The sequence below is a fragment of the Polypterus senegalus genome, chromosome 16, assembly GCF_016835505.1.
Source record: "Polypterus senegalus isolate Bchr_013 chromosome 16, ASM1683550v1, whole genome shotgun sequence".
Lineage (NCBI taxonomy): Eukaryota > Metazoa > Chordata > Cladistia > Polypteriformes > Polypteridae > Polypterus > Polypterus senegalus.
Genome location: NC_053169.1, coordinates 5,724,327 through 5,737,466, shown reverse-complemented (window position 1 = coordinate 5,737,466; position 13,140 = coordinate 5,724,327). Strand labels below are relative to the sequence as shown.

The following is a 13,140-nucleotide window of genomic DNA, read 5'->3' as shown; positions in this document are numbered from 1 at the left end:
CATAAAACCTTTGAAGAATCTGTCTTCAGACATTTCTTGACATTTCAACTTGTGTGTCTTGTTCAGTGATGGTCGGGTTTCAGCCTTCCTTACCTTGGCCATGTCCCTGAGCGCTGAACACCTTGTATTTCAGGGCATTCCAGTTAGGTTGCAGTTCTGGAATAGGACAGCACTGGAGGATGATGGGCTCCTGGTAGCTTCACATTTGATTCTTCTCAAATCTTTGGCATTTAATTTGCTCCTTTTTTTTTTTTCTCAAGACGTTTCTTGTGACACTGTTGACTATTTGCAAGAAAAAGTTTGATGGTTCTGTGATCACGCCCCAATATCTTAACGATTTCAAGAGTGCTGCATCCCTCTGAAAGACTCTTCACAATTTTTGACTTTTCAGAGTTAGTTAAGTTTATTTTTTGGCCCATTTTGCATGAGGAAGACAAGCTGCCTAATAATTAATGTACACCTTGATAGAGGGCGTTGATCTCCGTAGGCCACACCCTCCCTCATTAAGCAAATACACATCACCTGATACGCTTAAATCCAATAAGCATTCAAGTTTATACAAGTTGGAGTTGGAATATATGTATAAAAGCGATGATACGGTCAAAATACTCACTTGTCTAATAATTGTGCACACAGTGTAGTGGAATGTTTTCATTGTTTTATAAAATTCTTTACTCAAATTGTTTTAAACTTACTGTATAAACATACTTTTAAAACTAGTAATGTTATGTGCCTTTGTACATTCAACAAATAATCACAGTAATCTGAGCCTTATAAAAATGTCATTTCTGTTGCTTTGCTTTTTATCTTTAGCGTGCAAATTCGTTTTTTTTTTTGCAGCTCATTGAATGCATCAAGCATGTATCATTGATTAATTCTTTTGAGTTTGAACTGAATCATTACCCGAGAACGTGCCACACGGTTTTTCGTTAGTTTGATTTGCTAATGAGCCACCCGGTTCAATTATGGTTCTCACACTTGGTGTCTTATTTGAATTATTCATTTACACTGCGTTGTCATGCTCTGTGCTTTCAAAGAGGGCCAGTATTATATGATATGAATTCCCAGTGTATTTATTTTATAGTTTAATAAATCTAAATATGTAAATGATAATATTCTAATTACATAATTTAAAATTTGTGATTCATTCATGGATTCATTTAAGGATTTCTTTTTCTTTATTATTGATGTATCAAATGAATCGATTGAGTTCATCAGGAAGTTCAAAAGAACTGATTCAGTAAAGTGAATGTGATGTGAGGACTGTACATTTGGTATGGACTGGTTTAACATATTTTAAAATGTATTTTATATTTATGTGCCCACATACTTTGTAAAGAAAGGTCAGTAAGCGCTGGCCAGTGAAACTCTTCTGTCTTCTGTTTGCTGTGTGGCCACCCCAAGTGCTACTTTTCAGGGCCGATACTCACTTTGCTCACTAATCAATGTTGTAATTGTGTGTTTGTTTGTATTGCAGGTTCACACTACCCACTGCTGCCTTTCCCAGGTAATAACCGCTACAGAATTCCCCCTCATGAGGTCCCAGAAATTGTCGCATACCCTCTGCCCCAGTCGTCGTCATACATGGGCCATGGGGTGTCCTCGTCAAGTTCTGTCGCCATGGTTAGTGGTCTGCATCCCAAGATGAACTGTGCTAGAGTCTTCAACCTCTTCTGTTTGTATGGTAATGTTGAGAAGGTGAGTTCTCCTCCACTGTTTGAGTTAATACCATTATGTTACCATTATGTACAGTTGACATATGGATGGCGTACATCACACCTGTTCTTATTTCAAGCGCTAGCTTTAGGTACGTTATGTTTATTATATAATGCATTAGTCGGACCACATTTGGAGTATTGTCTCCAGTTCTGGTCACCACGCAACAAAAAAGCCAGTACAACACTTGAAGCTGTGCAGGGGAGAGTAACCAGGTGCATCATGGGAGTGAAGGACTTGTCGTACTGTGACAGACTTGGAGAACTAATCCTGTTTAGCCTTGAGCAGAGGAGACTTCATGGGGACCTTATTCAGGTCTTTAAAATCCTCAAAGGGATTGATGAAGTTGATCCAGCAGAATACTCTGAACTCAACAGTGAATTAGTGGAGGTGCATTGAGCACTGAAGACAGGAAGCGCCTTTTTACCAGAGTTAAGGGACTCTGAACAAAATACTGGGACGTGGAACTGAAGCAGAGACGTTGATATCCTCTCTGAGGAAGCTGGGTGAGATATGGAGATAGCTGAGCGGGGACAGCTGAGAGGTGTTAGCTAAACAGACGATGAGCTGATTGATTGGTGGTCTCTCGTTTGTCAAATTTCTTTTGTTCTAGTGTCAAGCTCAATGTCCTTTTATTTATAGAGTACATTTAATACAATATCAGTAGTGCTGTAGCCAAAGTGATTTCCATGAAACCGAATACAAGCAACAATAAAGTGTAACTAACCACTGAGAAAGGAGGTAGGATTACCAGTATCACTGAAGATCACGAAAAGCTGAAGAATCGAGATGAATCTTCAGTCTAGTTTGAAACGGACCATTTGAAGGGGTGACCTTAATGTAGTTAGGTAAAGAGTTTCACAAATGAGGTGCAGCGGCTGCAAAAGGCCCGTCACCCTTCATTTTAAACATGGTATGAGGGACCACGAGAGACAACTGACTGTAAGACTTAAGCCTCTCTGCATGGCTGGTGTAAAACATGCAATTCAGATAAATACAGTAGGTGGGTGCAAACCCGTGTAAAAATGTAAAAACCAGCAGCCAAATTTTAAAGTCAATTCTAAAGCGAAGTGTCAAATTGGGGGTACAGAGGCAAACTTTCTTGCCCCAGCCAAAAAACGAGCAGAAGCATTCTGAACCTACCAAAGCCTGCAGATCAGGGATTACCTGATCCCAGAATACGAGTTGCAGTAATCATGCTGAGAAAAAAATAAAAGCATGAGTAACACTCTCAATATCCCTTGGAGATAAAAAGGCTTAACCGCAGCTAAAAGACGAAGCTTCGTTCTGTGTCTCAGTGGGGGTGAAATCTCATTTGTTTCTCAGCTATGGCGTCTTTAATGACTAGCGCTTGAGTAGTTGTGCTTGTATTTCCTGTGAAGCGCGTTTATTCCAGTTACTGAATCAATAAAGTTCAAGTTCAGTAGACATGTGGTGTTAGAATGGTGATAAATACCAATTGTCTCGTTCTCGAGAATTGAAGTAGAACTTGTGAGCCGGATACCACCGAGTCACGCACGTGTATCCAATATCCAAGTGCTGGGTCAGCCACTGCTGCTACTTTTCATTGTCCTCATTGTTTTCTTTCAGGTCAAGTTCATGAAGAGTGTGCCTGGTACAGCGCTGGTGGAAATGGCTGACGAGTATGCAGTGGACAGAGCCATTACACACCTGAACGGCATCAAGGTTTTTGGAAAGAGGGTTAGCGTCTGGTGAGTTTGTGTTGCGTTGTATCGGGACTTGCGCATGAACCCTCACCATCGCTCCACTCACTACTTGCAGTCTGCTTTGTTGAGCTGCCAGTCCAGCTGTCTTCAGTTCTCTTAGACAGGTTGGTTTGAAGAGTCTCGATTGGCATTACCTGTCTGTCGCCCAATGAGAGTGCCAATAACGCATGTACTTTAGGACTTGATGCCCCACTTGTACCTGCTCCTTTTTTTTTTTTTTTGTTTTGCACAATGAGCCTATGTGCCGCTTTCACCGACTTATTATAGTCTGCTGTCTGAGCTTTTAATTGCAACTTTTGATAAGAGGAGGTCATTTAATCCACTTTAATTCATCAAATCTTGTTTGGCTATTATTAGCAAAACAATGCTGAGCTGTAATTTAAAGGTATGGAGGGCACCCCTTTTATGCCTCGCTGCTAGGCAAGTGCACGCAAACTGTTGACAGAAATTAATAAGAAGCAACGGCCTTAAATTTGTGGGGAAGCAGCAGGACAGAGTAGGCCTGCGTAGCTCTAGTCACGGTAAGTGGAGAGTGCGCGATTTACAAAGAGATTTATAGTAAGCAGGGAATGTTCACATGGAGAACGTTAGATGCATGCAGTAAGTTACCGAGCAAATTAGCTGTCGCATTCTGGGCTCCGAGTTGCACCAGTAAAATTACGGCCATATCACATTAGATGACATTTCCTGAACCTTTCTTTTTAGCGAGTCGGAGGCAGCTGCTGTGGCTCTCCTGTAAAGGTCAGTTGCTGTGTGTGACACACCCAGAGACTCGGCCCAACTGGTCTGTGACTCGCCCACAGCGTTGTAGGGATGGACTCTGTGTGAATGAGAGCTAAGAGCCAATAAAACGGGGAGTAAGAAACGCGGCTGTTATGGACCTCACAAACAGGACTGTGGCTGAACATATCGTACCTGTTAAGCCTCCGTACAGCACTGGCTCCATCACACAGCATGTTACATAAGGGGTGAGCACGACTGTGCTGGAAAGTCGTCACGCAGTTGGTAAATTTGTAAATTGACGTGGCCCGGTGACAAGGTCAGCAATGGCAGTTGGCAAGTCTGACAATACTGTACTACCAGAAGTTCTGTATTGTCACATCGGCTTTAATAAATGGATCTTTTTAAAAGCGATCTTCTCAAAAAAGTTTGCAAGTTCTCAGTGCATCAAATAAAACAGAAAAGAAAGCGTAAATAATCTTCCACAGAGCTCCACTCTGTTAGAGTCCTCTCAGACGAAATCAAATTCAGATAGTCTTGTTTAGGGCTGCTCCACTAGAGAGATGCAGGGATGCCACGTTTGAGACTCAAGACCCCCCTTAGCTGGGGGAAAGCCAAGGCATTAGTTAGAGGGGACACTTCTATTACTGTGACGCAAGGGAGTTGACACACAGCTGATCCTGCATGTCTCCAACTAGACTTTGTAAGAAAGTCTGTTTCCCGTGAAACTAAACCTTGTCTAGAAGGCCAAAGTGCAGCATTTTCCACCCCAAATGTCATGAACTTAGTTCTATATATATACTGTGTGTATATATGAGATAAATATATATATATATATATATATATATATATATATATATATATATATATATATATATATAGTTGATTTACATGAATAGTGATTGATAAGGGCCATTTTTCATTACACCAAGTTTATTATGAGAAGCTCTTTAATTTGATTCACTGTTTATGCACATTAGGAAACTGAACCAGTGGGCACTGATATTGATATGATAAGGAAGACCCTGCACTCTGACCCCCCAATGGTCATGCAAAAACACAGTTTCCTCTCGGGGATTAATAAAGTGTATCAAAAAAAAGAAAAAGAAGCCATCTGTGCTCAGTATGAAAGGTGACCTGGCGCTAGAGCGGGTTTGAGTCGCTGTGGCGCCACTGGGTAGTAAAGCATTCTAGACAACGCCTCAGGTAGGTAGTTTGTTTTCAGGAAAGTGAGGGTCTTGGAGGAGTGACAGGAGTGCAGTAGAGGCCACTAATGTGTCATTTGACCTACAGCAGCATTCTCTCCCATTGAGACAGAACTGCGGCACTCTGGGAAGGAGGACATCGGACTGTAAAGCACACGCCTGCCTGTTCTGTCCGAGTCCCGCCACTGACTTAGAAGGTGAGGGAGTCGTATAACCTGCCAGTGTTCAAGTGTGTAGAGACGTAAAGACTGTTGTATCGAAGGAACACTCCACCCAAAAAGTTATTTTTCTTTTTTATGTTACATTTAACCCTTGTAGTTTAGAGCGGTGGGCAAAAACAAAATCATATCCTGTTTTGTGCATTACACATTTAAAACCTTGGGAGCGCGTTACTCCTACTTTGACAAATGACATTGGTCACCTGGCCTTTTTTGCACCAAATGTAAATTGTCCTATTAGTCTATAAGGCCTTTAAGGGTCTGGGCAGCCCACCTTATCTGTTTTCTTAATTGAACTCGTAGGTTCTGTCACGCTCACTTTGCTCTTCTGATTCTTTGCTACCAACAGTGTTAACTATGTTTAGATATTGGACTGTTTAATGATCTGTTTTGTTATTTTATACTAATGTATTTTGAAAGGAGTTTTTAAATAAAATGTATTAGAATTATTGTTTTCACGCAGAATAGAGATAACATTTATGATAGAGTAGGCATCTATGGCAATGCACAGCAAACAGTATCAAAAACGTCAATGGGAAAATCTCGCCTTTACAGTTTTAGCAAAAGAAGATTAAGAGATTACATGATTGAAGTGTTTAAAATGATGAGTTAGTCCAGCGGGTCGAGACGGTGACTTTAAAATGAGTTCATCAAGAACACGGGGACACAGTTGGAAACTTGTGAAGGGAAATTTCACACAAACATTAGGAAGTTTTTCTTTACACAAACAAATGATAGACACTTGGAATAAGCGACCAAGTAGTGTGGTAGACAGTTAAGACTTTAGGGACTTTCAAAACTCGACTTGATGTTTTTTTTAGAAGAATTACTGTAAGTAGGCAGGACTGGCGAGCTGTGTTGGGCAGAATGGTCTGTTCTCGCCCAGATTGTTCTAAAGGAAGCCTCTTCTCACAGAATCGCACTTGTGAACTGAAGGCCAGCCTCTCTCTTCCCCTCAAGAGTTCCGTCTTAAATTTAAAAGCACAAACTCGTCGGATTTCTTTTTTTATATTGTTTGCTGTTGTCCAGCATCACCACCATAGGCTTTATGTCCGTTCTCCACAAAAACATGAGATTTAAAGTTTTTCTCGGCCATCACTACACACTCCATGGGGTAATCCATATATAAAAACATATCATTTTTGGTGGGGGCCTTGCTTTAATAATAATAATAATTCATTACAGTTATATAGTGCTGTTCTCGCTTCTCAAAATGCTTTTCATAGTGAGTGGGCAGTCACTTCAACTCCCACTAATGTGCAGCATCCACCTGGATGATGAGACAGCAGTCACTTTTGCGCCAGTCCACTCACCATACATTAGCTAGTATGTTGTGAAGTGGTGGGAGAGCCAATTAGGGGGCAGAATGGATGAGGCCGTGCTGGGCAGCTCAGCCAAGAAATCGAGGATACACCCTTCTCCTTACGTAGGACGCCCAGGGATGACCACAGAAAGTGAGGACCTCGATTTTTACATCACATCCAAAGGATGGCACTGTCACTGCACTGGGGATTGGGATCCTCATTCAGCTGGCCTCACCAACCCCTCTTCCTGGAGCATCCCAAACTTTTCCTGGTTTAATGACTTGAAGGGTATGGTGGGTAGTGTAACATCTCAGCGTGGTGGTTTTAATTTAGCCGATGTTTGTGTGCATCGCTTCTACTCCCAATGGCTCCTTTTGGACCAGAAAACGCAGACGTGGGCTTTTTGTTGGCCGTGGCGTCAGTGTCCCACTTGGTGTCGTTCAGTGATGTGCACAATGAAATCATTTAAAGTTCTCCTTACCAGGTGAAATCCTCAAAGAAGAAGGAAGTTAATGTAATTATTTTAAATATGGATTACATGTACGGTATTCATGGCATGCATAATTAATAGCATACAAAATGTTTCCCATGACTCCATCACAGCTCCATTACAAAGCGTGCAGACATTTTGCTTTTACCGCCCTTTTAATTAATTAATTAATTTGTGATGTTTTACTGGCATTCATTCAGGAGCTCCTTTGGCTTTGTTCCACTAGTGTTGGCTTTTAATGTTCGGCTTCCATATCTGAGCACGTCCTGGAAGACACGCAAGAGTCTCTGCTGCAGATCCTTCTGTTAAGACGTATATAAAAAAAAAAACCAAAAACACTAAATAAAAAAGTAGCAATTTTTACTTTCTCATATTTGAAGTATTTGGAAAGTATTGTAATCATTCAAAAATTTAGAATCGTAACGTTTTAGACCTTCACGAGTCTGAAAATACCATTTGTGGAAGTCTGTCTGTGTGCGTGTGAACACAATAACTAACTAACAGTACTCTTTCGCTCAGGTCAACCAAATTTTGCATACAAAGTATTAGGTACAAAACGTAGATTTCTATCTTCTTTTAGCTATTTCTGCTAACCGGAAGTTGTACTTTACCTTTTATTCATGCAGCTGCAGAGCCTAATTTATCCAACTTTACTTTTATAATAATAGTTTCATATATTATTCATTTGATTTGTTGTTGATGGTTCTTTAATGTACATAATATAAAAATACTAGGGGGCTTTGCCCCCTGCTCACTTCACTTATCAATGCTATGCGCTAGCCTCTTTGCGGTTCTGCCGCTCGCGTCCAATTTAAACAGATTGTTGTTATCATGGGATTTGTGACATATGCATAATACGGGGTGGTTCAGATCTAATTATGCAGATCCAGGTCGTCTGAATGACTTTGATTTATGCGGGGACGATTCCAGTTCGGCGCAAAGACGATTCTTCATGTTGTCAGTTTGCACACTTCTCGATGGTCCAGGATTTTTCGGGTGATTTTCTATGTAATAAACTTAATGCGTTATAGCGTATAATAAAAATTGCATAATTAGATCTGGACCACCCTATATTACTAACGATTTTACATTATAGCGAGTAGTTAACCAGAGTAAAAAATAGTAAAACGTAATAAATTGAAAGAAAATTATGTTTCAAGTTGCATTAGAGGTATTTGTTTCGTTATACATTTTCATTCTGTTTAGATTTAAAATTAACACACAAATAGTTTTTAAACTTAAAATTTACTGTAGTTTTACAGTAAAAGTGTTTTTTAATTAACTTTTCATCAATATTGCATTGAATTTTGATTCCATGTTTGGACTTTCATCGTGACAACGCAACGTGTAACTGCCTGTAAGTGAATTTCGTCTCTTTCTCTTTTTCGAATGTTTGTCCCTATGATTTGTTAATTGTGTTTGCAAAAGCTATTCTAAAGGGAAAACTGTAAATGTTTGAATACGAATAGCATATCAAGATCTCCTTTGGTGTCTAATGTTATCCCCTGAAAATGGACCGCATTACTTTTCTTGGATATGTCCTCCTTTCTACAGTAATTTGTGTGGTGGAAGACCAGAGATGGTGTTAACGGTTGTAGATATTCTTTGTGATATTCTAAGTTGATGTTTTCATCTTCCGCACCATCGCCACCAATTGTTTCAGCAGAGTCTAGTGATACGCGTTTAACCAATCTGATGTGTAACCGGTCGACAATTTTTGCGTTAATTTGTTGGACTTCCTTTCTCGGTACTAGGATTGCCCGTGTACACATTTCTTGTGTTGATAACCCTTCGAGATGAAATTCTTCAATAAGATTTGGACATAATACGTCGTCTTTAATTGGGAACTTAAAGTGAGGAAAACGTTAAAATTTATAAGAGCTGAGAGCGCAGGAAGTGTGCCTGACAAAAGCATTCACACGAATGACAGGTGAGAGGGCAGTGTGATTGGTTGAATGTGGTTAAGAGGAGGACAGGACTTGAAAATTTCATCTCAAGTCTCATCTCGCGGGACTTGAAATTATCTCTTTGAAAAGTCTCATCTCAGGATTTCCTTTTATAATTGAGAGATAATCCTTGTCTTGCGGTTTAACCCTCAAATATCCATCCCCATATCTCAGTATACCAGAAAGTCGAGGGGAGAACATTTCAGTTTTTTTTATTTTAGAATGGAAGCTATAGTTTTGATTTTATGACCTTACATATTACGTGGAAATAATTGAACAAATGAACATGGCATGGGCAAATATCGTGGTCCCCTTAATGTAATATCTTGTAGAGCAACCTTTGGAGGGGATGGACAGCCGCCATCGAGCACGTCCCCGCACCTCTGAGTGACATTTCTCTACTGGTCACTTGGTCTACTCATTTTTAGTTCCCTCAGGTTTGATGGCCGCCTTCTCCTACCTGTAACTTTCGGCTCTTTCCATGGTGAAGTTTAATAATTCTTTCCGTTAAAAGCGCCTTTGTCTCTCCTCAGAGCGTTTTGCCTAGTGAGTGGGGAGCCACTTTAACCCCCACTAATATGCAGCATCTTCCTGGAGCCATTTTGTGCCACTCCATTCTGCACTCATTAGCTGTTAGGTGGTGAAGGGGTGAGAGAGCCAATTGGGGACAGAGGGTGATTAGTGGACCAGAATGACATGGTGGTAATTTAGTCGGGACATTGGGATGCACCCTACTGTTTATGAAGAATGCCCACGGATATTTTACGAGGACAGCGTCATAAAAATGTCATCTGAAGGACGGCGCCATTTTTACAGCCTGGTGTCCCTGTCACTGCACTGGGGTATTGGGTTCCTCACACCAAGACCACAGGTCAAGTGCCCCCTGCTGGCCTCACCTCAAGCTTTTCCCAGATGGTATCCCATCTGAGTGCTGGCCAGGCCTGGACAGGATTAGCTTCAGGTGGATGAGCTCATCTGAAGAGCAGGTGGGATGGCCGATTATGTTGACCTCTTTGTAAGTCTGCCAAGTGAATCCGTCTAAATGTTAAGAGTTTTAGTTATGTGAAAAGTCAATTTCCCCTCGGGTAGTAATAAAGTATATGAAATCAAATTAAAACAAATTAAGGACAGGATTTAAAATTTGTCTGTTAGCAGTCCAGTTGGTTTCTCGCTGGAATGCTTAGCATATATCTTCATGGGGGTCTTGAACAGCTGAGATTGGGCAAGGTGTAAAAATGGCGTCGTGTGATTGCTAGTGGTGAATGAGGCTCTGCTTATTGTATCTTTGTCTCCTGTAGCGTCTCCAAACAACATGCCGTGATTTCCAGCCAGGTGTTTGAATTGGAGGATGGCACGAGCAGCTACAGGGACTACACCATGAACAGGAACAATCGCTTCTTGAACGCCGCGCAGGCCGCCAAGAATATAATCCAGCCTCCCTCGTGCGTCTTGCACTTCTATAATATTCCTCCTGCTGTCACGGAAGACGACTTAAGAAAGGTGAGCCTGTATGCGACCATGGAGGGCTCATGGTGACCAACCGGTCTTCATACAAGCATTTAGCCAGTCCTCAGTCAAACTGTGATGACATTTTGCTTGAAGAGTAAACAGATTTAAAATATCAATGTAGTATTTTTCAAGTTGGTTATTTTTCACAGTTGTGGTATCCATTATTTTGCTGTGAGGAGTTGTTTTTACAAGTCTGGTGCAGGCCCGGTAACCACGTCTTTCATTCAGGAACGCTGCTCAAACATCCTGGTTAAAAAGTTTGAATGAGGCGTATTAAAGCTACTAAATGTGCAGCCCGTCTAACATGGGTTGTAATCAACGGAGACCTCAGTGTTAACGTTTGCAAGGTCGCCATCTAATGGGGTTTATTTTCTAATGTGTTTAGTACTAAAATGTATTACATCTTTCATTCCAACAGACGGTGCATTGCAAGTGTTTGTAGTGTTAAAATGCATTACTACAAACATTTGTGATGCACCGTCTGTTGGAATGAAAAATGCAATGCAGGTGTCTCTTATGTGCAGTTTAGTATGGGATTCGTAAAAGCAGTGTTAATGTTTGAGATGCGCCATCTATTGGAATGGTAGACATAGCAACCAGATGGACACACAGATGCACAGACACTTGTACTTTTATTAAGGCGGATTTGTTGCATTTGTCACTTCCAACAGATTGTGCCTCACAAACTTTTTTTTGTAGCAACCTTGAGCATTGGAAAGGCACTATATAAATAAAATTTATTATTAATGCATTACATTACTGTATGCGCGTGCGTGCGCTGCGGTGGGCTTGCACCCAGCCCAGGGTTTGTTTCCTGCAGCAGACCCCCGTGACCCTGTAGTTAGGATATAACGGGATGGATAGTGGATGGATGGATGCCTGTGATGTGCCATCTGTTAGAATGACAAATATAATGCATTTTATTAAATAAATGTTTGTGATGCGCCACCTGTTGGAGTGACCAAGACATAGTAACTGGATGGAGACACATTTACACAGACACTTATCCTTTTATTAAGGTGCATTTAATGTTTTGTTGTGTGCTTGTTTGTTATGCTGGCTTACTAAAGTTATTAAGAAATGTAACAAGTAAATTAAAAGAATATTTCAAATTAGTTGTTAGATAAATATATCGGTGCCCCACCAGATTAAAAGCCATTAAAATTTGTTGCAGTTTGGGAAAATTAACTTTGCAAATAAAGTCTGACTTGTGCCCCTTGGTGGTTGTGGGTGGTCTTTTTTTTTTTTTTCTTTCTTTCTAAAGGCTTGTTGTCAACAGGCAAGAGTTAATATTTCACAAGCCCATTGTGTGTAGTGCGTGTAGTTCATGGGGGTCCTTCATCTGCAGAAGGCTTTGCTTAACTTTTGAAAATAAAATGACTTAATGTCATTCTGGAAAAATGATGTGGATAGGACTGGCGAGCTTTGTTAGGCGGAATTCTCTAATATTCATAACAACACCAGAGTGGAATGCCACCTTTGCCACATCCACTGTGAAGGGCTGCTGTGGCATGGAGAGCCGCCCGACTACTCTGGTGCTCTCAAGCCATAGGTTTTCATGTTGTCCAGAGTAAAATGTCACAATGTTCTGTTGTTCAAGAGCATCCAGAAGCCTGGCTGTCAGGATAGGATGCCTTTGAGACCGAGGGAAGTGACCGTCACATTTTATTACAGAGGTTGTGTATTACTCTTCACGGCCATGTTGAAAATATTTCTCTGCTGGCTGTGATGTCTACTTTGGGCCCTGAAATTTAGTCCCACACAGGAAGCCCCCAAACCAACCCTGTTGAGGTGTGGTCTTCACACTTCTCATCTTTTTTGTTTTTCCTTTCGTCCTTAGCTCTGCATGACCCAGGAGGTGCCGTGTTTCATCAAGTATAAGGCATTTGACTTGAGACGTAAGTGATGACAGCTCTGGTTTAAACGTGACATGTGGTTTGTCGATGTTGTTGTCCTAGTGAGTCCTTTTTTTATTTTTATTTTATTTTATTTTATTTTTTTTATTTCAGCCAATTCCAAAACAATATCCGGCCTGCTGGAATTCGAAAGCAAGACTGATGCGGTGGAGGCGCTCACCGTTTTGAACCATCACCAGATCAAGGTTCCAGGTAAGCATCCTGTTTTGGTCCTCTTGATTGATTGAGCTGCCACTTTAATGGAAAGAGATTTAAAAATGACACAGACAGATTTGTATTTATTTGTTTGTTTTTTTCGCTTTGCATTGTGAAAGAGTCACATGGCCAGGCTCACAATAGTCCACATTTCGAGAAAGTGTTGTTTGTTCAAATATCTTTTCTTCCCTTTA

At 40.8% G+C, this 13,140-nt stretch overlaps 1 protein-coding gene across 2 annotated transcripts in view; it reads left to right on the top strand.

Annotated features, from left to right (window-relative positions):
* The window catches only part of LOC120516488 (heterogeneous nuclear ribonucleoprotein L-like), a 109,472-nt gene that overhangs the window by 93,063 nt on the left and 3,269 nt on the right, over positions 1 to 13,140 (top strand). For both annotated transcript variants that reach the window (XM_039738188.1, XM_039738187.1), the window contains exons 8-12: positions 1,478 to 1,698; positions 3,307 to 3,428; positions 10,625 to 10,826; positions 12,676 to 12,733; positions 12,845 to 12,943. In XM_039738188.1, coding sequence (XP_039594122.1) covers positions 1,478 to 1,698; positions 3,307 to 3,428; positions 10,625 to 10,826; positions 12,676 to 12,733; positions 12,845 to 12,943 — 702 coding nt within the window. The remainder of the gene's footprint in view (positions 1 to 1,477; positions 1,699 to 3,306; positions 3,429 to 10,624; positions 10,827 to 12,675; positions 12,734 to 12,844; positions 12,944 to 13,140) is intronic.